The following is a 27,813-nucleotide window of genomic DNA, read 5'->3' as shown; positions in this document are numbered from 1 at the left end:
CATGAAATGTACACTGAACTAATGATACGCACAGTTCAGTGCAAACAAGACTTAGTGAGGACTGCTTTCAGATCAGTCTCCTCAGAAGATATGAATGAAGGGTCTTGAGTTGGTGCTGGAAAGAGTTTGAAGCCCCAGATTAGATTTTTAGGTCAGATACATGGAGAAAATACTGACCTCTGGTGGCCAGCTGCAGTAAACACTTCTCTGCAGTGGAGAACAGCATCATTTTTCCGCCACGTTGATAAACTTCAGGACACAAATGCAAACATCTGAAGACTGTTGTGTCTTTGGATTCCTATTATAATAAAGCATTTATTTGTGTTTGTTATTTACAGCGATAACTGCTGAAAATAAGAGTAGGTATTAAATACAAGATAGATATATACATATTTTATGTAGTTTTTTTTTCAGGATAATAGTAATGGTTAATATATTCAGATGTTAGCTCCTCTGTACTTGTCTCAGCATTAGACCTGACACCACAATTTCTCCAGTAGGAATGATAACAACCTTCTTAAAGTTTAGAACTGACCCTTTAAATTCACTCAAACTGAGAATGTACTCGAAGATATTAAACAAATGTTTCCCTTTCACTTATTACATAAAGCAATAACCAAGGGAGATGTGTGTTTGTTAGAATCTAGTTCAAATATGTATTGTGTGTTTTATACTTGTATGAAATTACAGGGCTGCACTCTGCAAACAATGGAGTTGTGTTTCACTGACGGAGGAAGTATCAGTAGACACTGACACTAGAAAGTTGAAAGAACTGATGCCATTGAAAACAAATTATGAAGAAGTAGGACATGATATACAATTTCCTCTCAAGCCAAAGTATCAGTGTATGTATAAATGCTCCAGTGGATTCACACAAGCTTGTATGGGTGCGTAAGATATTTCACAAAAACATCAGAGTTTAGAGAAAGATAAAAAAAAAATATGATCCCCAACATACTAAACTACTTTGTATCCTGTATATATAATTAAACAAATGTACTATGTAAGGACCCATTATAATGTCATACTTCTAAAAGCTTGTTATTGTGCCCTAACTTACACCCACCATTCAGTTTCCTTATCACAAGGCATCCGGGACACCGAACGTTTCTCCAAAGCTGAAATAATGAGCTGATTAATTGAGTAGCCGATAAACAGGAAATGAATAAACAAGTTTGATAATTTCTTGATTTTTAAAAGAATTTTAAGCCAAAATGCTGAAAACTTGTAACCAGCTTCTCGTGTATTTGCAACTTTTAAATATGGAAGATGGACCTTTCCCCACTTTATTATCTGCAGAATAAATCAATCATTTATCAGATGTATTGACAATGAAAACAAATCATGGTTTCAGACTCACTTTACTTCTATTGAGACATAATTATACATATATATATATTAAAGTGTTTTGTGGACTAAAACACTTCACCCACCCCTCCACCGGCAAGTAGATGAGTGGATTTTTGGGTGAACTGTCCCTTTAAGGAGCTCCGTCTTTTATCAGGGGGCCCAGTGGAGGCCAAATGACAAAGGTAGGGGCCACCTTATTTTCCTGCTACGCCTCAGAGCATTTCCATAAAGTCGGCGGATTCTTTGTGAGACAAGTTTCCTTAAGAGCATCTTTCACCATGACAACAGCACATTTCTCCACATGTGGATGACGTGCGTGTACGTACACGCGCAACAGTGTTTGCGTGCGACCCTCGGCTCGTTGTGAGTCAGTGTGCGCGCGATCCGGGGGTTGGTGGATGACGCCACGTGAGCTGAACCAGTCAAACCAGTCGAACCGTCACCACCGCGGGTTCCACACCTCACCGCTGCCGCTGCTCTCCTCCGGTCCTCATCCACCGAGCTGCAGCAACATCGCCCGGGGACGCACACGCTCATCTCCGCGGTAAAAACCGACAGAAACCCGCCTCTGGTGAGTGGCTGCAACACATCTGCGCGTGTGCGTGTTTGCTCCAGGTTGAGGTTTCATAGGTCAGTCACACACATGGATTGTGGCCGGAGGTTAAATAGTAGCAGGGATTTGCAATAACAGCAGAGTATGTGTGTGACTGTGTGTGTGTGTGTGTGTGTGTGTGTGTGTGTGTGTGTGTGTGTGTGTGTGTGTGCGTGTGTGTTTGTGTGTGTGTGTGTGTGTTTGCGTGTGTATCTTATAGTTATTATTCCGTTTATTACAGCTGCTGATTCAGGATGTGAAATCACATGTGGGGATTTCATCATCATCCTAATCCCTATCAAACCATACTGATTTATAGTTTATCATCATTTGGAAGAAGGTAGCATAAAAGTTAGATCTAGTAACGTTAAATTCTATTCCCATATTTGTATTTTAATGTTAATGTGGTCTATATTTACGTTTTGTTTAGATTTGACAGCAAAGCAATGGTGTGGAAAGGGTGAACCTCAGTTTTTCTAGGCGGTAAATGTGTCAAACTATTTATCTGTAATATTTAAAAGGCATGAACAAGGTCATTTTACAGATGGATGGATGGATGCGGTCCTGCTCATACTGTCATGGTTGAATGCTCTGGTTAGTGGCTTTGGATAAAAGCGTTATCTAAATGATACGTAATGTAATGTAATTCAATATGACGAAATGTAATGAATACAAAAGTGGTCGTCCATTATGCTCCCTGGCCCGATGTGCCACCACAGCAAAGCACTAGCATTGCACTGGTAAACCTTATTTCCCGGACAGAAGCTCCGATATTTGCTTCATCGGTTAAACAATCCATGTCATCAGTTTTTCTCTAGATCGTCAGACAATAGTGTTGAACGTTCACATCACATGTTCACATCACATCTCCTTGTTAAATCCCTTAAATATGAGATAAACAGTGACATTGGTCAGTTCACTTTCTCTTGATCAACAATTACCGTTGAATGATCTGCTGCTGCCTCCACCGGCCTCCGTCCTGGAGCTGCTGCTGCATTAGAAATTAATGAAGGTGTTTATTTTTAAACTGTTGGCTTAGATCCGACTTTGACACGTGTGATTGTATTAAATTACAGGAGGATGTTACAACATCCAAGTAGCACGGGTTATACATTGATACCCCCCCAACAGCACCACCACCCACCCCAGTTATTTTATAGTAACTCATTTAACTCCCTGCCGTCTCTTCTCTGCAGCCTCTCTGACAGTTCCTCCGGCAGCCGGACCGAACAGCCCTCATCATGTCTAAAGGCACAGTGGTTCTGGCCTACAGCGGCGGACTGGACACGTCCTGCATTCTGGTTTGGCTGAAGGAGGAGGGCTACGATGTCATCGCGTACTTGGTAAGATCTCCAAACCAGTGTGTCCATGTGTTTGTGTGCAACAGGTGTCTTTTACTTGGGGTTGCCCATCAGCTGCTCCAGTGTGTCACGCATTTGAAGTTTTACAATTCGCTGTTTCCGGGCTGCTGATGCAATTGGCCCCCCCACCCCCTCCCTAAAATCACAAAAACCCTATCAGATCTCCTGTGCCGGTTCGCTCTCAACCACAGGGTTTGGCTGAAATAATGCCAGTGCAAATCTAGGTGGATTTACTCTTCGGCCAGGGCCAGCTCAGAACTGCCCAGCAGGCAGATTTCCTAACGTTTCATTCAGTGGGTTTGTCGGGGGGGGGGATGGGTGAAGGTCTATAGTTCACGGTTGTGGCACGTGAGGTGCTTTTGGGCTGTGGCTCTGCAGGGGAGCAGAGGAAGAGGAGCAGAAGCCATTGTTCCATGAAAGTGATTTATTGTTTGGGATGCAGTTCTGAAACAATGTGCTTGTTTGAACCTGTCAAAGACATTTACATCAACCCAAAGCAGAGGAGAATAACTCCACAGACATAACTCATGCTGGTTATACAAATTTTATTTGTATAAGACCAAATCGCAGCATATATTACCTCGAGGCACTTTATATAGTTAGGTCAGCAAAACCGTGAGCGGACGCAGAATCAGTGTGAGCGGCCATGTGCCTCGACCGGTTGGGGCAAGTGGAGAAAAATGGAGGAGAGAAGACAGAGAGAGAAAGAGAGAGGGGACGAGAGGGGGCGAGAGAGGATAGAGAGACCAGGAACAGTTGTGTAAGTGTCATACTGAAGCTCAGTCAGTTTGGTTGTTATAATAAAGATAATTAGAGTGATCCTTGTACATGTTGTGGTGTTATTAGTGATAGCCCACCATTTATTAATAACAATAATATTTATGATAAGAGTAATATCCGAGTCGTCTGCAGCTCTGAATCCAGAGATAACTGCAGAGTAAAATAATAAATAATATAAAGACGACGAAGACAATGAGGAGTCAATAGTGTGAGATCAGGATCCTGCAGCTGTGGTGTCATAGAAACCCCGGCAGAAGGATGAGGGAGAGACAAACAAACACACAAACAACACACAATGTTGTTGACTTATAATAATGTGGTGGAAATACCTGTTATATCTGTATGTAAACAGATTACATGGATGTGGTTCGTCTCTTCAGTTCACATTTAACGTAAACGAAGCTGACACAGACCAACTGCCACATCAGATATGGCTGATATTGTCCCCCTGTATCAAACTGATGCAGGTCTGTTTTGTTTACTAGATGAGTATCTTGTATTATTATGGGAAATGGAAACATTCCCGTATTTTGTGTTCCGCTCTGGGGCCCAGGCCGCTCCTCGAGCCTTTAAGTGTTGTTCATGGCTGGTTTCGGGCTGTGAAGAGGTTGTTGCATCTCCTCCACCGACGTGATCTGAATGACAAGATGGGGGAATGTCTGAATTGACACTCAACAGGCACGTGTCTGTGTGGTTCTGTGGAGGTGATTTATTCTCTAGCACGATCTAAACCAATGATTAATCGCATCGCTTTGATGTGTGATTGCATTTGTCTGTTTCCAGGCCAACATCGGGCAAAATGAAGATTTTGAAGCTGCGCGGAAAAAGGCAGAAGTCCTCGGGGCAAAGAAGGTGAGTGAAATAAGACGAAAGATATTACTGTGGAAGAATATGAGAGTGTCATGGATATAAGAAGCTAGAATATGATGTAAGGGCATAGTCAATATTTTCTCTTGTTCCTTAAAAAAATTCCTCTAAATTATTTCTTCACTGTCTGGCAGTAGATTGGTGCTTACCCCTACTTTCTGTTTACTCGTGTCCCTTGCAATGGTACAACAAATACAAATAGACAAATTTAGCTAAATAGCTAAAATCGTTTTTCCTGTCTACATTTGTTTGTGGTTTAACAATTTCTAAATTACTCCTAACCATCTTTCATGCATCCAGTTGTGTATTAAAAGAAGCTTTCATATCAGCTAATCTCGATCGGAGCTTCACCTCAAACATCTGAAATATTCTCTATGTCGTTACTGTAAAATGTGCGACACAAATAAAATGATGTTTCTTTGGATAATGTAATGGTTGTTTCATTTTGATGCATTCATATCCCTTACTTGTGCTTTTGATTGTCAGTTATCTCTCGCTAGGGGGAAATTGATTTCCTGTGTAAATGGTCCACAGAGGCAATGAATCAAAAAGCTCTGTTCCGGGTCCTGACTTCTGTTCCTGTGCAGGTTTTCATTGAGGACCTGCGTGCACAGTTTGTGGAGGAGTTCATCTGGCCGGCAGTTCAGGCCAACGCTGTGTACGAGGACCGCTACCTGCTGGGCACGGCCATAGCTCGGCCCTGCATCGCCCGCCGCCAGGTTGAAATCGCACGCAGCGAGGGCGCCCAGTATGTCTCCCATGGCGCCACGGGAAAGGTAAGCCATCACACAACCGAGAGCCAGTTTGCTGCACCGGAACTGGTGCCGGGCCATGACCACCAGCCCACCCCGACCATTTTTTAGTGAGTTAACAAGGCCACCGTCCATAGTCTGAACCTCAGGATGTGTTCTTTGGGTAGAACATTAACCTTGTTTAACCAAACTGCAACACAAGATGAGAGATCCACTGCCCCCTCAGCCGTTTCTCTCCTCCCTCATCTCTAATGTGTCATAATTTATCTTGCCTGCACGTGTCTGCATGCCATGAATCATCAGCTAAATGAAATGAGTCACTGCAATTTGAATGAAAATGCAGGCCTGCTCGACGCCTGAATAGCATGTGTCTGTAAAGATTGAAAAACCTGCCTGAGTTCCTATATCCATTTCTCCCATTGCCGATACACAGTCCTGCATTCTCTTATTCACATTTATCTTATTTCTAAACATGGTAAATCAACAAATTAGTATGGATTTTATGTCCCAAGCTTTTGTCAGTTAGTTGAAATAGTTGCATCATCATACCCTCAGGCTGCAGCAGGTCTTCTGGCTGTTGATTTTAGAAGCTGCCTTCATTTTGATTTAAATGTACAGAATACATAACATTAAACACACAAACTCTGGGAGAACGTGCAAACTCCACTAATCTGCCACAGCGGTAGTAAAACAAAGAAGTCGTTGATCCCCAGGGCCACAACTGTTCTTGAATATAAAACCTTTGCAATTTGTCCATGTATCATTTACTCTGTGCACATAAGGAGGGAAGTGACTCTATGTTCATCAGTTTAAATGCACAAACACCAGAGCATAAAGATACATTACAATCCATCCGTCCATACTGCTTATCCCCTAAAGGTCACAGATCGCCTGTAGATGGAGACAAACACCAGATCATAGAGTTACGATACAGAAACGTCCATCTTTCCATCCATCATCTATACCGCTTATCCTTTAAAGGTCACAGAGGCGCTGCAGTCAATCCCAGTCAGGTTCAAACCCTTCTGGCTGTGGGGTGAGGGTGTTAACCACTGCACCACGATGCCGCCTGCAATTCAGACCTCCAGACACAATTTGTGAGCATCCGTAGCTGTAACTGAAGAAATTATTTAATAGGAAACATCTTTGGCCGTGTTGATCTCAAACCATTAACCCTGACGTACCTCACTCCTGAGACGTGGACCTCATCTTGTACCCTCCTCTGTGTCTTTCAGGGTAATGACCAGATCCGGTTTGAGCTCACGTGCTACGCCCTTTACCCCGAGGTTAAGGTGAGTTTACTGAGGTGACCCCCCGCGTTGTTTGATGCTGCATCTGTCCACGCTCATACTCACTCCTTCTCTGCTGGTCCTGCTCAGATCATCGCACCGTGGAGGATCCCCGAGTTCTACAATCGCTTCCGCGGGAGAAAGGACCTGATGGAATACGCACAGGTAACAAGCATCAGTCAATCAATGAGCCCCAGATCACTTTATAATTGATAACACCATCAAACATGTGGGATTACTCATCCTTCGATTGACCTTTAGGGTATTGTATTGTATAAAGGTTTTATATTTTAGTTTATGTAGTGTGCATGTGCAGGAGCTTTAATCCGATATTAATTCATATTCTCCTGATTTGTGTTTTCTTGCTCCATTCAGGGATTATTATTTCTTTATTTGTCTCCTGTTCCACTATTACATACAGTATAAATTCTCCCCGGGATCAATACATTTAAATTCTTCTCTTTTCTACATATGTGTTAACAAAAGAACAAAAGAACTGGAAAGCATTTCTCCATGTGTATCGAATTAGGTTGGTTATAGTAAAGAATACAATTTAACTGTGAATGGACTGTATTTAAAGGACATAACGCTGGATATAAAGTATGACAATCTGTTAATGATTTACTGATTTAATGTCACACTCATGATAACATCGACTGTTGGACCGCACACGTTCCCTGACTTTTATTACTCCACCTGGTCCCCTCACTCACACCAGTTTTGCCCACTAGGGGGCGCTCATGATGTTTTAGTTGTGTGCCCTGTAGTGTGCAGAACTTGTCAAGCATCATGCAATCTTGAAACACCGACATGTTTCCTTTGAACAAGAACCATCTTTCCCTTTGATAGAGAGAAAATCAGCATGGGGGAGCTGACCTCTTTCAGTTACCCAGCGTGTCATAAACCAGCTGCTTGAAATACTTTGCTGCCCCCCCGATTCATAGACAAGTTCAGCTCTGGTTTTAAAAAGCCTCTTGTGTAGTCTTCAGGTGCAGAGAGAATGCAGGTGAGAGAATATGAATCATATCGGCTGCTCTCTCTGTCGCTCTGTAGAAACATGGCATTCCGGTGCCCGTGACTCCCCGTGCACCCTGGAGCATGGACGCCAACTTCATGCACATAAGGTGGGTTGGATTTTTGTGTGGGTGGGATGCACCTTCTCTTTAGTTCCGTTTCAACGTCCAAGTCAAGTGGTAATCAAAACGATGGTAATTCTTTAAACTGTGTTTTTAAACAGCTACGAGTCCGGCATCCTTGAGGATCCCAAGGTAAGATCAGTTCCTAATGGCATGTCATCACGTTCTTTGAATTCTATTGAACTTATTCCACTATATACCGATTTTTAGATAAAGTATGTTATTTATTATCTTTATCACTGGCACTGCTAAAACTGAAACTCTACTGGAGACATGAAACATTTCTACAGGTGAAAAGGAAATGTTCACCCGAAGAGTTTTAGATCAAATTTCTTGAGATTCCACGCAAACATCTGGACGTTCAGTATCATCTAGTGGTGACTGAAACTGAGACATTATTAGAATTCATGAATCTACACAGAAATGGATTTTAAATCAGTACCGTAAACTAACGGTGACAGTGAATAGTCTCATCTCATGCACATACGCTGTTTGATGTCATTTCCTCAGCAGCAGACAGAGAAAATATATCATTTATTCGGGAGTTACTGTAAAAATAACACGGCAGTACGCAGATTGTCCCTTCTGCTGACCCATGCCAGCTCCACTTGAAATGACTCACTCTCCCACAGTGCCATGGGTGGGACAGAGTTTGATCTCTGCCGAGGTCAGGGGTCAAAGCAGTACATACAGGTTGCCCCCAGTGACCCCCAGAGCTCGCATCCCTTGCTCGCTGTGTCTGTTTCTGTGTCTCTCCTTACCCCGGGTCCTCGCCGGGCCCTGGGAATAGCCCGGGACACACAGACACTGACTTGTCGTCAGCAACGCTTCGACTAATTCCCAATTTCATGGGAGCCAGAGAGGGGGAAGGGTTAGGGCGTTGCGCCCAGCTGGGGCCTCCTGGGTTCCAGCCCCAAGTCCGCGAGACCCTATTGTTCCACTAGTTGTGCCGCCGCGGGCTGCGACGTGGGAGGGGAGCCATTTCATCGTGACACCGTGACACCAAAATGTCACCAGTAACAGTAAAGTACAAAGACAGTGCGCCAGACAGATGAGTCCCCAATGGAAGGGGTATCACAGGGAGACGAGGGGTCCCGCGCTGCTGGGGTGGAGATGCAGGGGCCGGGCCACTGTAACTCACAGACCTCTATCTCTCTCACTCTCTTTTCTCTCGCCCTTTCCCACCCCTCCGCTGCCTATTTAGTGGCCTGTGGAGAAATGTTTTGAAAAGAATGGGACCAAGTGGCTCAATAGCATAGCGATGTATGATGACTGTATTGTGTAACTGATTTTCATTCAGGGGGTTTTGTGTCGGACCATTTACTCCAATATTGAATCAATCAATGGCGTAAAATACAATGAAATATTTATGGTTGCAGTGGTGAATACATTACCCCGAGCACTGAGTGAGATTTTGAACTTTGAACGAGCTGCAATAATCAAGTAAGTCTCCATCGTCGCAACCTCTGGCCTCCTGGGAGATCGAACTTCCTCCAAGAATGTTTATTGATGAGGGTCAGAGTAAACATCACAACAAAAACAATATGAATAAGTGTAAAGTTTTTTAAGATTAAAGGCTTATAAAAAGTAAATACTAACTTAAAACTTGAACTCAAAATGATAACAATTGAACAAGAAATTTGCCTATAGACCGAGAACAAAAGTGAATTTATCTCCCTCGCGCTTAAACCAACATGTCAGATTTTGATCCACCTGGCAGGTCATCGGAAAGAGGTCATCTCCTCTCAGTATCAGCCTCTCTCTCTCCTCCGGTTACTGCCCCGAAGGCTCGGGGCGGACCTGGACCATTCAAAGCCCCCCGCGACTCCCCCACCTGTGCCACAATGGCCCCTCTCTGCTCAACACAGGCAGATTAGGAAATGTCCAAATGGTCGCTCATATGTTCTCCGACAGATAAGAGTCAGCAGAGTTCAGGTTACTCTGTGATTAACACTGTATCCTTCCTGATAACCCCCAGAGCCACGGGGCCTGCAGCACAATGGCCCCCTGACTCATTTTGATTTACTCGCCGCTATCTGGTGGCATTAACCTGTGTGAAGACATGCACCCGGGGCAACTGTTGTCATGTCTTTACACTCACATCTAATAGTGCTAGCATGCACCTGATGACAGTTCTGAGGTTATTGTTGGGCGGTTGAACAAAACTTTATTTTTGGATTTGTTGGCATCGGGGTAGGACACAAGCGCTCTGTGTCAAGAGACAGAGATTCTTCATTCATAGATATTATGATAAATTCTAAAGACTCTAAAGAAGAAATATTTCTACATACGCACTGATTTACAGAAATGCATACAAATATAAAAAAAATACAAAACTAGAAATGTTAAAGAAAGTGAAAAAAGATTCCTGGATCTGCTCCCTGATCTGGAATCTGCACTAACATGTAACAGTCTCTTCACTGACCCATAATGCATCCCTGTAGTTTATGTTTAATCTTGCTTAAAATCAAAGAAATGGACAGAGGTGAAAACATAACCTCCTTGATGAATGTAATTATGATGAAATTAAATATGTACACATATATATTCATCTTTAAAAATACACACATATCCATTTTTTGTTTGATTGAATTTCCTGTAAATGTTATATATCATGATACATGCCAGAGTTCTGATGTTAAATTAACCGGTGATATTTTTTCTGACAGTATGCCTTATTCATCATGTTGTTATTGATCAGATTGGGTTAGTCATATGTCAGTTCATAAGGGTCCCTCACTGTCTCCTCTCTCCTCGTACCTCCACACATGAGCAGTCGGGCCTGCACCCGGAGGCAGCTTGACACTCGTCCTGTGTCATTAAAACATCACCTCTGTCTTAATTATAGCCCCCATCAGCGAGCTTCCCCGGGCCCGCTCCCCTCTTTTGATCCCTGAGCCGCTCGTGTTGACCAGGAGTGGATGAGCGTAACGCCAAAGCCTGCGCTCACCCAGAGGAAATGAGAACTTGTTTTCCGCTGGTCGCATGGCTGGCTCCAGAGATGGATGGGCAGGCTGCCTGTAGGGGAAGGAAGTGGTCTTGTAGGTGTGTGTGTGTGTGTGTGTGTGTGTGTGTGTGTGTGAGTGTGTGCATGAGAATGTGTGCTTTGAAGCGAAGAGGTCAGCGTTTGTCATGTGCCTGCGCTGCCCTCGGGTCTGATTGGTCTGACCTGCAATACTTAGCGGCTGCTCCCCGCGTCCGTCTTGGCATCGCTCTGGCTTTGCCTCCCATGAAATGCCTATTGTCACTCACTTAATCTGAGAGGGTTTTAACATCCCGGGTGTTAAGAATATAAATATCTCTCCATATGCGTCACGTGTGTATCGTTGTTTTGCATTTTAAAGAGCGGAACAGACTTGAAACATGGTGATTTAAGTGTCATTTCCAACCCATTGCGCCAAAGATGTTTTCACCATTTGATTTCTCTCTTCTATCTCCCTCTCAACTCTCCCTTCCCTTCCCGTCCTGGCCTCCCCCTCCCCCTCTCCCTCCTGCCACCACTGCCTCTTTTTTTTTTGGGCCCTGTTGGCTTCGATTGAAAACCAATGAGGCAACTAATATGTGGAAAGATAGAAATTTACTTGCTTTAAGTTCATTCGTCAGCCTCCGTCTTTGCTGTATGGGCCACGTTTAGCACAACAATATGGAAGAAGCAAAGGCTGCCAAAGGAGCTGCTCTGTGCTACATGATGGTGCGCTTCACGCCCCATTTCCCACCAATACCTCCTACACCCCCCCCCCCCCTCGCCCGCTCCATCTCTACCTTTTCCTCTCTTTCAGGGCCACGGCTTTGGGACAGGTCCACCTGCAGGGGGTGGGAATTGAAATGCATTGATCTGTTGCTCAGTGGAAACAGGCGGATATTCTCTTACTTTCCTTTTTTTCTTCCTTTGCAGTCACAGACTTGAAGCCTGAGCATGCATGACCATTTTGAGCATCGCTCAGTCAGAAGCAGGAATTTTTATAGATAAAAAAAAATGTGATTTAATCAATCAGGTGGAAATTGTTGTGAAGTGAGTTCTTTGTTGAAGCAACATCAACGATATAAAGGCCAGGTTGTAACTGTTGGTTGGTTTGTTTGTTTGTAAGCAAGATTTATACGGAACCTACTGGATGAGGCCGATGAGGGTCAGGGAAGGAGCATTTATCATTCCGTGCACATTTATCACTTTTCTAAAACCTTTTTATTTACATTTTCACAGATTTCCAAGTTAATAATTCATGGATTTGATGAAACAAATCTGGCATTATTATGGGACTGATTTCTAGGAGTGTGTGAAATTTGATGCAGCTTGATTGAATTTAAGGGGACAATTATTGGGCCTTGGTGGAGTAATGTGCTCATTTCATTCAAGGTAATTACCGTATGGGAAATTGAAGTATGAAAAGTACCACTTAAAAATACAGTTGGCTCTTTTGTGCTGTATTTATTTGAAGCAGGGGTAGAACCATGGGCAGGGCAAGAGGGTCCACAGGCCGTGGCTGTAATCTAATTGGCCCTGAAGCACCCCTATCCTTCCAGTGGTCTTTTTTTAAACAGAAAACATGACAATAAGTTTAAAACATATACTTTCTAAGTTTTTTTGTTTTTTTATTAGCACAAGGAACAATTTTCAAAATATATTCAATGATGTGTGATATATAATCGGCCCCTCTGTGTAAATTGTGGCCCCTCTAGGGGCCCCTGATTCAGAAAATCCGGGCTCCGTCACTGACTTGAAGGTTAAAGAAGACAACCCGTGTGTTTGCAACCAGCATGCAACGCCACAGGAAACACTGTCTTTCTCAGCCTCCAGTATTTAAAATTCAGTCCATCTTTCCCCCCTCAAAGAGTATGCATCAAAAGGCTTTTTAGGGTAGTCATTTCACCCCTCTCCTGTTCACTCTCATTTGGCATCTTTCAGGGCTCTGAGGCAGAAAATAAAGGAGAGGGAAGACGGGCGCCTTCTCAGTCAATTTCGGTGTTTAGTTAAAAGGACGGAAAAGTGATTTCGCTGCTCGTTTTCTCCTCCCTGACAGGCGGCGAGCGGATGCCGATTAGTTATTGTATGATGATTTAGTGTCTGGTAAAGCTTTCCATTTAAATGCACCCAGTAGTTATTTTGCATAGTCCCCCTGCAATTTGCTTCAGCTCAGGAGACATTGGCCATCGCCTTGTCCTAATGCCATGTAATTGTCGGAGGGGGCACGTCGCTGGGCGGACGCGTCAACACGGCCGCGCTCTTTCGGGGTCCCAGCCGTGACTTAATGAAATTGAAAATGATTTGAGGTGTGGACTTTGTTGTGCTATGGCCGCTGACGAAAAATTCTTTATTCCAAATTAAAACAGATGAAAAAAGTCACTCAGAAAATCAAACAACCTCAGACACAGATAGAAAGCAGAGATTTTTACAGAGACGACTTAATGTTGCTGCGAGAGGTTCTGTCATACTATCAGGTGTGTGTTGACTTGTCAAGTGTTCTCTATTCTTGAGGATGCGAGTCATTTCTTTCTCTTGCCCTTTTCCCTCTCTCCGTCTCGCTGCATACCACTTTCCCCTGCCGGCCCCTGCGGTGAAGGGCCTCGCAGGGAAAATGAAACCAAATAGAGGAGAAAAATGGAATATTGATTTATTTTTTCTCGTTCCTCTTTTGATGGCATTTTCAGGTGTCTCCTTTTTTCACGCACCGTCTCCTCTTTTCTCCCCTCCGCCCCGCGTCTCTCGAGCGGTCCGTTATCACCTCGCACAATAGTCTCCTTGTTCGCCGCGCTGCTCTTTGATGAGGTCTCAGAAGGTCCTGGTGGAATAATGTGGGGGTAAAGTGTGTGAAATAGAGTAAGTGAGTGTGTGTGTGTGTTTTTCCCTTTCAGAATCACGCTCCGGACGACCTGTACCTGATGACCAGGAACCCACAAGATTCCCCCAACAGCCCCGATCGACTGGAGATAGAGTTCAGAAAAGGTTTGTGCACTTGCCGTGTCGCCTGTTGTTCCGTCTGTAGGAAAACTTTATTTCTGTAATTCTTTAACTGCCGTTAATAATTTGATTTTATTATTCAAGTGAAGTTATTCATTTGATTTATTTCAAATGAAGTCATAGTCATGGATAGATGGAAAGAAAGGTGGATCAATAGATGGATGGATAGACAAAGCTGCAGTTTGTCTGTCCTTGTCAAGAGACGGCCCGCCTCCGCTCGGCAGCAGCCTCTTGATGCAGCTGTGCATTGATTTCTCAGCCAGAACCTTTGATATGAACAGCTCCCAAATAAACCTGATGGTATTGAGGGAGCGACAGGAGGGCCTTGTGTTGTTTTGCTCTTCCCTGAGCCGATCAATCCCCCCCTCACGTCCCTGACATGCTCCAGGCAGGACCCCCCCCCTTCTGAGAAATGTCCTCCCTGTCAAAGCTCTTCCTGAACTCTGCCTGGCAGTGTTTGACCAGCAGAGACCTGAAGGAGATGCTGGCTGACGAGTCGGACAAGGATTGGACCTCCACCTGAAGAGGAGAAAACCATAAGGAAATATTAACACTAATGTAACTCACATACTTAGGAAAACATAGTGATTACTTCTATTCAAAGAAACCCTTTATACAGCAAACACCAGATGCAGTCAATAGTGATCAGTGTGTGCTGATTTTTATCCTCCGCTCTAAAATAACTTATTTATTGATTAACACAACATGGGTCAAAAGTGACCCCACTCAGTTTGTATTTTCTATATCTTTGCAGTCAATTAATTTCATCCTTCAGTATTTCAGGTATTCCTCAATTATATTATTTTTATTTATAATCTTGACAATTGTTCATAGGTTAATAAAGGGAAAAATACAAATAATGATTTGTGGTTATCAAAAACAAGATAATTAATGAATATCTGGAATATTAAATGAACACAGGTAATTTTTGAGTTCTGAAAGTCCGTTCTCTCTCGCCTGTGAATCTTCATGTTACTTAACATTGATGGTCGTAGCCACGGGGCTATGTTGCCCCTGCTGCACTCTTCACCATTCCTGACCACCCAGACTTATCTTTAACGCCTCACAGCATAACTTAGTGCAAGGCTGCCATGTTTGGCCCGGGGGCACACACACACACACACACACACACACACACACACGCACGCACGCACACGGGCCGGAAGCATTAAGTCCAGCTAATACACTGCGCCCTGAGGGGCCAGAGAATCATTAGATATATTGCCACAAGGGTCGGGCTGAATAGAGGAAAGTGTCATGTGTTTGTGCAAAGTGAAAATGGCAAGAAACATCCCGGCCTGGGGCAACAGGCACAGATGTCCCTTCATCTCTGGTCACTGGTGGTGACGGCTGAAGATCACGAACATCAATTGGCTGAGAGACACTAGCTCCTGTGATCTCACTGACCTGACAGCTTTATGAGCTACAATTTTAACAGAAGTTCAGAAAGTAGGTAGGAAGTTTAGTAACGTTTAAGATCAGTAAAGTCAAAGCAGCTAACGTTTTTTTATTTTTAAATGCCATTTCCAATGCTGTAACAATGAAGCTCCGTTTACCAGTTTCCCCAAAGAAAATGTTTAACTATAAAACAAGTTGGCGTCACTGCAGCCCGAGATGCTTTTGTGAAACGGACGCAGGAGTAAAGCCCAGTCTGGTTTTGCGGGTTCATTGCAGGCCTGCGCTCCATTTTCACACATATTCTTTGCCTTTATTGAGCACCCTATGACAAAAGATGTTTTAGTTGTCCACACAAAGGCCCGAGCCTACTCCTCCCTCTGAGCACAAGATCAGCACAAGAATGTTTCATTTCATTCCCCCTCCCACCTTTTCATCCCTGCCTTTCTCACCAAAGTTTTCTCACTGATTAAAAAAGAATATTTAACGACAGGAACCTTTTCCCCCGTCAGGCACTCCATTCCCCATTCCTCTCCCTCTCTAAGAAGAAAAAGAAAATCATCCCTCCCTCCTTTCATGCCAAAGGAGTGGAGAGGAAAAAGAGACAGAGAGGAAAAATGTAAAGCAGTAATTTTTCCTACAACTGTGTCTGCGCTCCCATTGTCTGCACTGTTAGGCTGCGAAAAACTGAAGAAAAGGATCACGGCAGAAGAAGAAAAAAGACCCCTCAGTGGATGATGGAACCGGCACGATGGAGAGAGCGAGGGAAAAGAGCGAGAGCAGGGACGAAAAGGCCCCAGCCCCTTCACTCCCACGTTCAGGCTCTACCGTCATTTGAACTTTTAATCTAATTATCAGGTATCTGGGAGGGGAGGGATTCTAATAATGCACCGTCCACACGGCTCTCTCCTGCGCTGAGAGGTACTTTTTCTCCTTCCATGGGAGCCACCACCGTTCCCGCGATATGAGAATGGGCCGTCGACAAAGCCCCTGTCCAAGAAAATTTGTCAAGTCCTTCACGTGTCAGTCCTATCGGGGGGGGGTTTGTATACAGCGGCTGAGAGGCGGCCAGGAGGGCTGCCCTTCCCTTCAAAGCTGTTTGACTGACAACTGCAGGCATGATGAAGTATGTAATGGGACCGAGCGCTGGACGCACGGAGAGATTATACAAATGGCTATATTCCATTCTCAGCGCACACACGGACACACACACTCTCATGGACACTGTGTTTGTTTGCTGCCTCCACCTTTGGCCTGTGTTGATCATTGAAGGCCGTGAATGAGCAGGTTCCATGGCAGTGATTGATGTGCACTTGGTTTAAGTGGCTTCGGAGAGGAAGTGGAAGGTGGGTGTCTTTAATGTAGTAGAATATAGTGTGTGTGTGTGTGTGGGTGTGATTGTGTGTGTGTGTGTGTGTGTGTGTGTGCTGGTTTTAGTTTACTCTAGCCTTTAGGTTTTAGTTTGGCTATCCACAATGAATGGTCAATTCACAGTCCTAATAAGGAAAACTGCACAAACGTCTGTGTGTGGGTGTTTGTGTGGGTGTTAGTGTATGTGTGTGTACATTTTGAGCCTACAACCTACAGAGTGAGGACATTTTGGGAAAGTGAGGACATTTTGTTTAGTTTAGCGTTAGGCATTTATTTTGATGGTTAGGGTAAGGGGCTAGGGAATGCACTATGGCAACAGTTTCCTCACTAAGAGTGTGTGTGTGTGTGTGTGTGTGTGTGTGTGTGTGTGTGTGTGTGTGTGTGTGTGTGTGTGTGTGTGTGTGTGTGTGTGTGTCTAAAACAGGACGATGAATCCACAAGTGTCTCTCCTGCACATGCGCGTGAACGCACACACAAAAAAAAAATCTCCTTGCTGAAGAGCGCAGGGGCAACAAAGCTGCGTGTGTAATTGAATTAGGTGAAGGTCTGCCCACGATTTCACAGCCTTCAAATGAGCAGGGCCTTTGAATTTATTAGCCCCTCTCACCACCTCCCTTTGTAACGGCTCTCACTTTCATCTGACGACTATTGATTTCATTGACGGAGATAATGAGCACTTGTCAGCAGAGTTTTATAAACTCTGTCGTTTTTCAGTCAGTTGAAATTCATGTTACAGCAACTTTCAAAAAGCGGTTGATTAACTAGGGTGTGTTAAGGTTAGATTTAGTTTATAATCAACTTAGATAAAAGTATAACATGAATTGCTGTTTCTGTTTTTGATCCCCAGACACAAAAGCTGATTCTGTGTATTACAACAGTGGATGTAGTGGATTGTTGCTTTGTTTCAACTCATTTTAAAAGATGAAGTTAAGTTTTGGTGTGCTCATGAAACTGTGGAAATCAAACTCGTGGAGGCAAAGTCTTGAGAGGAAATGAAGATCTATTTCTATTTGAAATCATAAAGGTCTGAGTTAATCTGCAGAGTAACCGCTGAGTGACAAAGAATACACCAGCTTTTTTATTGTTTTCAATCTCCTACCACTTTTACACCAAAATTTGCAGGATGTAAAAAGTCAAAGTATGCAAACTTTCATGGCTGTTTAGTGGCCAAACCCGGGGAAACTCCTCAATAGCTGCTTGTCACAGTCAGAGCCTATAAATACATCAAATCATCTGATCCGTGAGTGAAAGCTGCTTGTATCCATTCACTTTGCAGACAAAAGCCAGATGTTAGTGGGTTTTTTGACCAATGGAAAAGGGGCTAAATAGTATGATCCTGGAAGATCACTCTTTTTATTGGTTCCTCTCGCTGGTGAATGCACTCCTGGGGATAGGCCTTTGCCATCTGAGGGCACAACGGAGCTTGTCCATGCACGAATATCTATATGTCAGATTTCTATATGATATAATCAACATGTTTTCCCTTTAGGAGTTCCTGTCAAGGTGATCAATCTGAAAGACGGCACATTCAAGGACATACCACTGGAGATCTTCTCACTCCTGAATGAGATTGGGTGAGAATTTCACAGTAGCTAAACAAAATTTTATAAAGCTTTATGAAAAGATAAAACTTTCCATGTTAAGTGTCCAATAAGGAAAGCCTCTTATAATAGGGTGTGTAAGTGTCACCAGAGGCAGAGCAGTGGGTAAGTTCACCACCTCTGAAGTATGTGTGTCTGGGATAAAGTCCCTTCAGGATTTTCCCTCCCGTGTTTGTCTTCTCGAAACTCTGTGTCCTCCTCCGCCTTCAAACTGTTGGGATAAAAAATCTGGAAAATAGTTGTTTAGTTAAAATCTAAAATCATAGTTAAGGTTCTGCTGCTTCTTCAACACATGTATCACACACTAGTTATTCTAAACTATCGTGTGATTATCATTATCAGCGGAAATATGAGAATAAATATTATAACAGGGATGTGCATTCTTTCTTTGTCTCACGTGGCTCAAAGTGAATCAAGATTATAGTATTGAGGTGTCCACTCAAAGTTGTCTGTCTCTCCCTGTCTTAGAGGCAAACACGGAGTGGGCAGGATTGACATTGTCGAGAACCGTTACATTGGAATGAAGTCTAGAGGTAAGGAATTAAAAAATTATATTTCATTTTTAATCTGTCTCGGTGATGATGTTTTGATTATAGTGCCAAATTAGAATGACATGCAGTGAGATGGACATATTTGCAATTTTTACACTTTATATCTATTCAAAAACCTTTTTCCTTTCAGTGTCCAGGGCTTTCATGCAATTTGCAGTTATTTTACTTGAGTGCTTTAAGTGTCACACTTGCTATTCCGCTTCCATAAAAGTGGGCTGGATGAAAAACACACACCCACACCCACACACACACACATACATATACACACAGACTCGCACACAATCCTCAAAGAAAGATGTTTTCCCCACAGAAGTTACTTCCATTCACTTATGCTTGTAGACACGTGTACAGAAAACACACGCCGTGAACGAGATGGCGGCTCGCTCGCCTCACTGGATAAACACAAACACACAGTGGATCACATTCGTGCACATGGAGTTGAACGCGGATGTTTTTCTGTCTTTATCTTTGGTATCAACAGGCGACTCGATAGGCTCCTTTGTTGTGGTTTCTACATGTGTTAGCGCAGGAAATATACCTCGTGTGATGCACACACACTCACACCCACACACTCGTGCACGCTCCTCTTCCCCCACGACACTATGTGCTATGATTGGCAAATTGACTTGCCAACAGACTGTGGCTGTGGCGCAACTTGGCAGGTAGAAATTGGAAAATGGGAAGCCCACTTTTCTCTCCCTCTTGGCTGAACAAAAGATCAGAGCTTTTTCCTCCGCTGCAGCCGTGGGAGGAGGTGGAGCACAAGGTGTCCAAGTGGTTGAATAACCGCCATCGAGTGCACTTGTTGGTCCCCTCTGGAATGGCAGTCGCGTTCGCACAATAGATAATGGGGCGGGATTGAACGGTGACATGTCATACTTATTTGTGTTGGGTCATATTTATTTGTGTGGGGTCAGGGAGGCGGCGGGGGAAGCGAAATGGACTGACAAGGCCGTTGTCACCGTGATACAAAACACACAACAGCCTGTGCGCCGGACTAACATTTCCCATCTGTCACACTGCTGTCAAACCTCTGACCCGTTCCCAGGTGACGGTGTTAGCGGAGGAAGCACCGATCAGACGCAGTGGCAAACGGCCGCGTTTCTTCACGATGAACAGTCTCATCCGTGTGCTGTCATAATCCAGCACGACACGGGAAATAATGGAGAAAATGTTAATATATCGACCTGTTTATTCAAGTCAAATGGTTTTCATCAGATAATGTCTTTATCTGCATGTATTTCTGTAGGTGTTGCCTGTTTATGCAGGACTAACAGCTCGCCCAGAGGGTTGGAGGGGTTCAGCTCAGGGTGAATTAATTCCTGACCTGAGCCCCCCCCCCCGCCGCCGCCCTGCAGCATGGTTAGCATACCTGCAGTAACCGTATAAAAGATTAAAACCTCAAAAACCACAGGGGGGTGTTGTCTCTTTAAGCTTAACTCAACTGCCACTGTTGGAGCTTACCCAGATAGCATTTCATTGTTGCTCCTTGCCGCTAAGCTACAGCTCTCTTTCGGAGCACTTAAGCCAAGTTGTGTTGGAGGGCAGTTTTAACTTATTTATCTGATGGAGCCAGCGGAAATGTCCCTACGTGCCCTCCGCGGCCCTGGAATCGAAAAGCCACAAGCCGTGCTTGGCTCAGGTGGCCGCCTTTTGAGGCTTTGGACAATTAGCAGCATTGCTAAGCTCCGTTTTTGGCCACCGGCACATAGCGAGTGCGTCTCCACTTTCGGATCAGGGCTGGGCGCTGCAGCATTCGGGGGGGGGACATGCAGATTGGAGCTCCAGCATTGAAGAGATTAAGGAAAAAGGATTTTGAAGTCAGGACAAATGGGGAAATGTGGGAATCTGGTGCGATTATCTGTTTTAGTTGCTTGAATCAAAGAAAGTGTGACTCTAAGTTGAAACGGCAGTGACTCACCAAAATGAATATTATCGATAAAGCTCCTATTTATGTTGTCAGATCTGTCTCACATCTTTTTACCCTGCACCCCCCTCCAATCTTTTTTTTTGTTGTTGTTTTAGCTGACATCTGAGTGACAGCTTCATTTTTCCTGTCATCTACCTCATCTTTTCTCCCCTCACCCCTCCCTGCCTGTCCAGAGGGGGTAAATTACAGGGTAGGGAGAGCCCTGGTCCAGGCGCCAGGCTGGCAGGGTCCTCCTACCCTGTCATTTACCCAGGACACTGAGCGCTGTGAAGGCCTGTCTGTCACATGGCTCATGGCTAATAGAGTTGCTCGCTCGTATAGTTTATGTTCCTGTGAATGGCCCCTGATGATTGAAGGAAATTATATATATGTGCAATGTCATTATTTCTTTTATATTATTATTTAGCTTTTCAGATTAAAGTTGCAACCATTCCGATCTAAAAAATATCATAAATCATGAGAATAATGAGATACTGTGTTGGATGTCAGACACTGGTCTGTGAATCTATCAATCTATGTAGTGTTTCATGGACATATTTATTTGTTTTGTTGATTCTCCTGCCTTGTTTGTCAGGGATTTATGAAACCCCCGGAGGGACCATCCTGTTACAGGCTCATTTGGACATCGAGACCTTTACCATGGACAAAGAGGTCCGGCGGATCAAGCAGGGACTGAGTATCAAGTTCTCTGAACTCGTCTACAATGGTAAATCACTGAATTATATAATCTTCATTGGATTATTTTCTTTATTCTGTGTGTTAAGTGACATATGGCTATTTGTAGAACAAAACAGGTAAGAGCACTCTAAATAGCAGTATTACCTGACCTGCATATTACCTAATGCTGACAAATGTCATCAACAATGCGAAAGGAGTGTTGTGCATAATTGTAAACTTGCACGTGTAACATATTTTCTCCTTTACACTGTTAAAATGACAACATTCACATTTATCCTGTTTTTCCAATATTGCAAAGGTGGTCCCTGGTCATCATTTCTGCCAGAGACGTCCCTGTCCACCTTACATAATAGCGAATGGGACCAAGTGTACATATGTCCCTGTATGTTACGTATGTTTGCATGTGTGTGCATGAGCTTTTCTTAGCTCAGGTGTCTTAATCCTCCCTTCTGCTCGGGCTCCAGTCCCCTGCACCTTCATCCACATAATAGGATCAGCGCCATTAGAGGCCGACTACTAGGCCACTTCAGTTATACCCTCCAGAGACAGGAAGCAAACACACACACACACACACACACACATACGCACACACTTACACACACTAACTCACAAAGGTGCTATCTTCAGAGGCAGGGCAGAGATTAAACCCATTGTAGGTTTAAATCATTAATAATTCTGCAAATAGACAACAGACGGCCCGGTGTTGGGGCTTATGTTAACAGTCCACGAGTCCTGCTTCTGTTTTGCATTAATGCTGAACAATGTATCTTCCTTGTTTGAAGTTATTTATTTTTCATTAGAGAAGCTGCAATAGTCTGAGCTGGTGTTGTACTGACGCAGCAAGAAGAAAAAAGTGAAATTAATTTGTAATCTAATATATGTTATGTTTAATTTTTCAAACTTATTTGGCTGTTAGCTATTTGATTTAAAAATATTTTGCATTACCTTTTAAATTAATTATACCAAATGATGAATTTATAATAGTGAAAGCTCAAATCTTACAATGAAACTGAAGCTTCTTCTTAACCTGAAGAAAAAATACAAAATCTAATTCACTCTAAACCAAAACAGGGCCTCTTTTTGACTGCTAAATCGGAGGTAATAAAAGCAGGGAGGAATTGTGTCTTTGAACGTGGCCAGACGATGAGGTGGAGGTCAGCCACTGATGAGAGGAGGACCCCTGCTGAGTGGGGCGTGCCTGACCTCTGAACATATTCACACATATCCCCTGCCCATCTGTCTCAGAGACTGACGGGAGAAAAGACAGGGGGGATGTGAGGTTCACCTGGAACAGAAATCGGACCAAAGCACACAGAGAAACATCTTGTGAGGAGCAACCACACAGAGCCCTGTAGACCCTGATCTGAATGGAGGATTTGCATATTGTGTCATTGTCTGATTAATGTCTTACAACATAAGGCAACAAATCAGTTACAGCAATCAGGGTTTTGCGTTGTCCTTGTGTTAAACTAAAGCTCTTTCAAACCTTTACTGGTCATATGCTCTTTGTGACATGTACTGTGTTCCTGTGTCCTCATCTGCCTCAGGTTTCTGGTTCAGTCCAGAGGGTGAGTTTGTGCAACACTGCATAGCCAAGTCCCAGGAGAACGTGGAGGGCAGAGTGCAGCTGTCCGTCTTCAAGGGTCAGGTCTATATCCTGGGACGAGAGTCACCCAAGTCCCTTTACAACGAAGAGTTGGTCAGGTAAGGTGTAGTGTGCGTGTGTGTGTGCGTGCGTGTATGTGTGTGTGTGTGTGTGTGTGTGTGTGTGTGTAAGACAGAAGTAGCCATGTGTCAGTGAATCAAAGTGTGTGCTTGTTCCTCCTCGACAGCTGTGTTTGGCTGCTCTTGGCCACAGTGCAGCTATTCCACACGTCCACCAGTCGGCCTGTCGTTGGCCCAACGTCCCTCCTGACCTCCACGTCAACGTATTGAACGCACCCTGCCTCACAAAGACATCAGAGAAATGTCGGGCTCAGTTCCTGCAGGGCAGCCCCCCCACCACCCCACCTCACCCCGACCCTAACCGCCCCCCTCCGCCGCACCCCCATGCCCTCTTAGCCGCTGTAACAGTGGGTTTGTTCAGGAGGCTGACCCCTCATGCCCTGTGGGCAGGCTCAGCAATGACCAATGTAAAAAAAAGAGCTCCATATGCCTCAGTCACACACACTCCAGTTGTACCCTAGATTCAGAGAGCTAATGGTGTTTTCAGCCAGATTAGAGAGGTGATTCCACCGGGCCTGTGGGAGGAGAGTGTGAGGGGTGTCATGCTAGTTAAGCAGGTCAGAAAGAGAGAGAGATGAGGAGAAGTGGCTCGCACATTCAGCTATTGAGTTCCTCAGTGGGTTTTGTAGTGAGATAAAGACACTGTACCTTCGCCATGTCAACCTACAGTATATATCTTTTTCTCAGGTTTTATTCTGTTTCTTGTTTTCTGTAAATCTCCGCTGAGTCACTCGAGAAAAACTATGACTCATCGACCTTTCAGTTGCTTGGAAACTTACCCTGATGACGTCTCCTGCTCTCATTGCAAAACTTCGCCCTTTCCCAGACACACGTCTTGGCTCGGGCGACACTCGAGTGTGGCCGGGGTGTAGTGTTGCGGCATAACAAAGTCCTCGGGGCCAAGGACAGATGGCCACAGTTGGCCTTCCCATAAAGGAGCTCAAACTTTGCACCACGCTGATGGAGAAGACTCTGCTGTGATTGGCAGGACCATCTAGTTTCTCACCTTTCACCTTTCTATAAAAGCCCGCACATGCAGACAGTACTCAGCCATGATTTTCTCCTCCATGTTGGAGACGTCAAGCGACTTTTATTCAAAGTTGGTAAAGATAACTATACCCGGAGCCTGACTAAGAGTTTTGGGCCATATCAATAAAGAATGTATTAATTTTCTTTTGGAGGATACATATTTAAATATTCAAGGAAACAACTGTGTTGCTCACTTGTTGAATTTGGATGAAATACTGAATAGCGCTTCATACAATTTATTTGGGGTAGATAGATTAAGAATCATACTGAAATCAAAGCATTTAAGAATAATGATTGATGTCATTTATTTTTCTGGCTTTTCTATATTGTCCACTATTGAACAAGGGAACAAAAAACCCCGAATTGAAGCTCAGATTTAATACAAAATTCAGCTTTTTAAAAGATTGATTGGTGCAAACTCACAGTTAATATCAGCATGACCAGTGTATCAGTAAATATGTTAGAACACAAATAGTCATAGCAATAATAGGTGGAGCCTATGGTATAAGCAGGATAGTACAATGTTATGTTATATTTGTTATTAGCGTTATGGTGATTATAACTTGTACAGTGGCAGAGACATTAATATGTACCTAACAGAGATACACCTGGAAGCAGCCGTCTCTCTCTCTCGCTCGCTCTCTCTCACACACACACACACACAGACACACACACACACAATATAGGCATAAATCCCCGCTTGGCATCCTGTTGTCGCTCCACAGGCAACAGTAAACGGCGTCATTAACACAGTGGTAATACAGCCTGTCACCGCACCCATCTGAGACTGAAATGTCACCCTGCTCACTGTCCGCTGGCTCCACTCTCAATTAGACTGCAGGGTTTCTTAAAGAAATACACAAAATATCACATGCTTCTCCCCCCCCCCCCCCCCCCCCCCCCACACACACACACACACACAGACGCTCAGAGTGCTCTATTCTTTGAAGCCACTCACTCATAATCATGTTCAGGTGCCGGGTAGGGAGCCTTGTATTGAGAGTTGATGATTTAGTTGTCGCTCTTTCTTTTTATAGTGTTTATCCTATCATTTGTTGGCAATTTCCTCCTTTGCTAAGTGCTTTTGAAGAATGAGTGCAAGCCGTGCATTGGGTGTTGCTGGGAGGAGAGGAGGGAGTGTATTAAGCACTGCAGGTAGAAACTGCTGTAATTACACAGCACACGGCCGCTCTTTGTGAGACGCTCACGCTCGCTAAGAAGAGGCGACTGCGGCGAGCGGCTAAACCCGACACGGAACAGGCTGCGGCACAAGTTATAGATTTACTTCTGGATAGGCTGGAAGACAGAAAAACACCAGATTACAAAATCATCTCGACACTTAGCTCACAGCTGATATGATGGGATTGTTTGAAAATGGTTTTGTGTGCTTTTGTACACGAGCGTGTTTTCATTATTCGCCTTTATTGATTATTCATTATTCAGGACAAACAATGCTTCAGAAGAGCATCCAAAGGAAAATCGATGGGGGGACGTCATTTCAAAAGAGCAGATTATCAGTGATCCAGTTATTGCAGAGGCAGATCAGGCTCCGTGTCTCTTACTTTCCTGTTTACTCCAAACAGTTCAGTCATGTTGTTGCCAGAGTAACCGTTCACCTCAGTCCTACTGGTTTTCCTCCCGTCTTAAATCTGATGATTGTTAACCCTCGTCTCTCTCTCTTGACTTTTCTCTCCAGCATGGACGTGCAAGGGGACTACGACCCATGTGACGCCTCTGGATTCATCCGGATTAACGCTGTCAGGTTAGCGCCCTTTGCCCCTTAATATTAACTCCAAACAGCAGGAATGCATGAGCCTGTGAGAAGAGATGACTCTGTATAAATTACACTAGTGTCTTATTCTTTCTTTCTCTTCTTGCTCTTCTACGCAGGTTAAGGGAACACCATCGTTTGCAGGGTTTCTCCAGCACCAAGCAGTAACTGCTGCAGCCCACATTTTACTTTCTGCCTTCTGCCTTCCGCTGTGTCATAACCGGTTGTAGCTTTAGGCCTCCATTGTCCACCTTTTACCTTCAATTTTATTGTTAGCTGTATTAGCATTAGCACACCAGACACAAAGATGAGAGCCCGACCAATGTTGATATTTTGGGGGTGCCAATGCCGATACGGATATTATGAAGTAATAAAATCCAAATACAGATATATTTGCTGATATGAATAATTAGGAAAGTGCCAATGATTCCTAAGATGAAATGAAATAATGATACAAAAAATATAACTGAGGCTTGATATTTCCCAGTTTAACCCTAAACTTTATTTTTAAATAACCATCAATAAAATCACAAATAGAAACAAGTATAAAGAATTTGATTTAGGAGTTACATAAAATAAACATATTCTCTGCATCGTTTATACTTTCAAACTTCAATATGTCAAAGGCTCCTATCAGCCAATTGTATCAGTCGGGCTCTTTGGTGGAAAGGTGTGAAAAATTAAATGTGGATTGAAGAATTTAGAAGATTGTTTACTGAATTTGTCTGGTTCTTAGTATCAGTAGATCAGTTCTTGAAGTCAAACATTTACAAATGAATTGTTGTAGAAATAAAATAGTGAATTGTGTTTGCTCATTTCTTTTCTTTATTTGTTTCAGAAAATACCCATCTCTCTCCTTGTCAATACGAATGTGTTATTATAGTATTATTTAGATTAAGAGGTACTGTGTTTGTTTCACAACCTTTTTATTTATTTATGAATACCTGCCTGTTTAAGTGTTGGGGCCGCACAGTCGCTGCCCTGCTGAAGATCCCGGGGCAGCGAGGACTCTGTATCATATTTGTGGAGATTTAGCAGGAGTCTGGTTCAATGGGAAAGTGAACATGGTGGCTCGATGATTGCCACTCGTGCGGAATTGATGAGGCCATTTATGAGCTCAAATGGCACAAGTCAGATGGAAAGAAAACTAATTGGCCATCTATGTATATTTCACCTCTCAGCATGGGGACCCCCGGCTTTGAGAACAGAGGGAAGAGGCAGAAGTATTTTTTAGACAAAAGACCCAGTGTTGTGTAACTGATTATTACCTTGTCTGAAAAATAGACAAACGTGGTACAGCTGAACAAGGTAATCTGTTTACCAAAGCTAATTTAGTAAGTGTTACAACAATGATGAAAGATTTGGCATATTTTAACATTTTTACAGATTTTTTAGTAAATCATTTTATAAATCTTGATGAAAAAACCGGCCGAGTTATAGGACTGATATGTATGAGTGTGGGCAATTTTGTGGATCTTGAATTCAAAGGGACCATTGGGCCTTGTCAGAGGTTTGCCATCCAGTTTATCCAACTGCTTCCAGTCTTAATGCTAAGCTATTAGACTCCTGGCTCCAGCTCCATTCTTTTATTTTAATGTTTGGAAGAAAGTGAATGGGCCAATTTGACAGAAATTCCTTAAATTCACATTAATTAAGTATTAGGTTGAAAGAGCCTTAAG

General features: G+C 43.6%; 1 protein-coding gene across 1 annotated transcript; it reads left to right on the top strand.

The window, feature by feature from the left end:
* Positions 1-1,716: 1,716 nt before the first annotated feature.
* On the top strand, positions 1,717-26,941 carry ass1 (argininosuccinate synthase 1). Its single transcript, XM_062413315.1, has 15 exons — positions 1,717-1,921; positions 3,139-3,285; positions 4,867-4,935; positions 5,538-5,726; positions 6,938-6,994; positions 7,082-7,156; positions 8,045-8,115; positions 8,229-8,259; positions 13,978-14,068; positions 18,339-18,423; positions 18,919-18,983; positions 21,506-21,637; positions 23,157-23,313; positions 26,060-26,125; positions 26,254-26,941. The coding sequence occupies exons 2-15, from the start codon at positions 3,184-3,186 to the stop codon at positions 26,300-26,302; spliced, it is 1,239 nt and encodes a 412-aa protein (XP_062269299.1). The 5' UTR covers positions 1,717-1,921; positions 3,139-3,183; the 3' UTR covers positions 26,303-26,941.
* Positions 26,942-27,813: the final 872 nt, after the last annotated feature.

This window comes from Platichthys flesus, chromosome 19, assembly GCF_949316205.1.
Source record: "Platichthys flesus chromosome 19, fPlaFle2.1, whole genome shotgun sequence".
Classification (NCBI taxonomy): Eukaryota; Metazoa; Chordata; class Actinopteri; order Pleuronectiformes; family Pleuronectidae; genus Platichthys; species Platichthys flesus.
The sequence above is the reverse complement of the archived record's forward strand: the minus strand, read 5'-3'. Positions and strand labels throughout refer to the sequence as shown.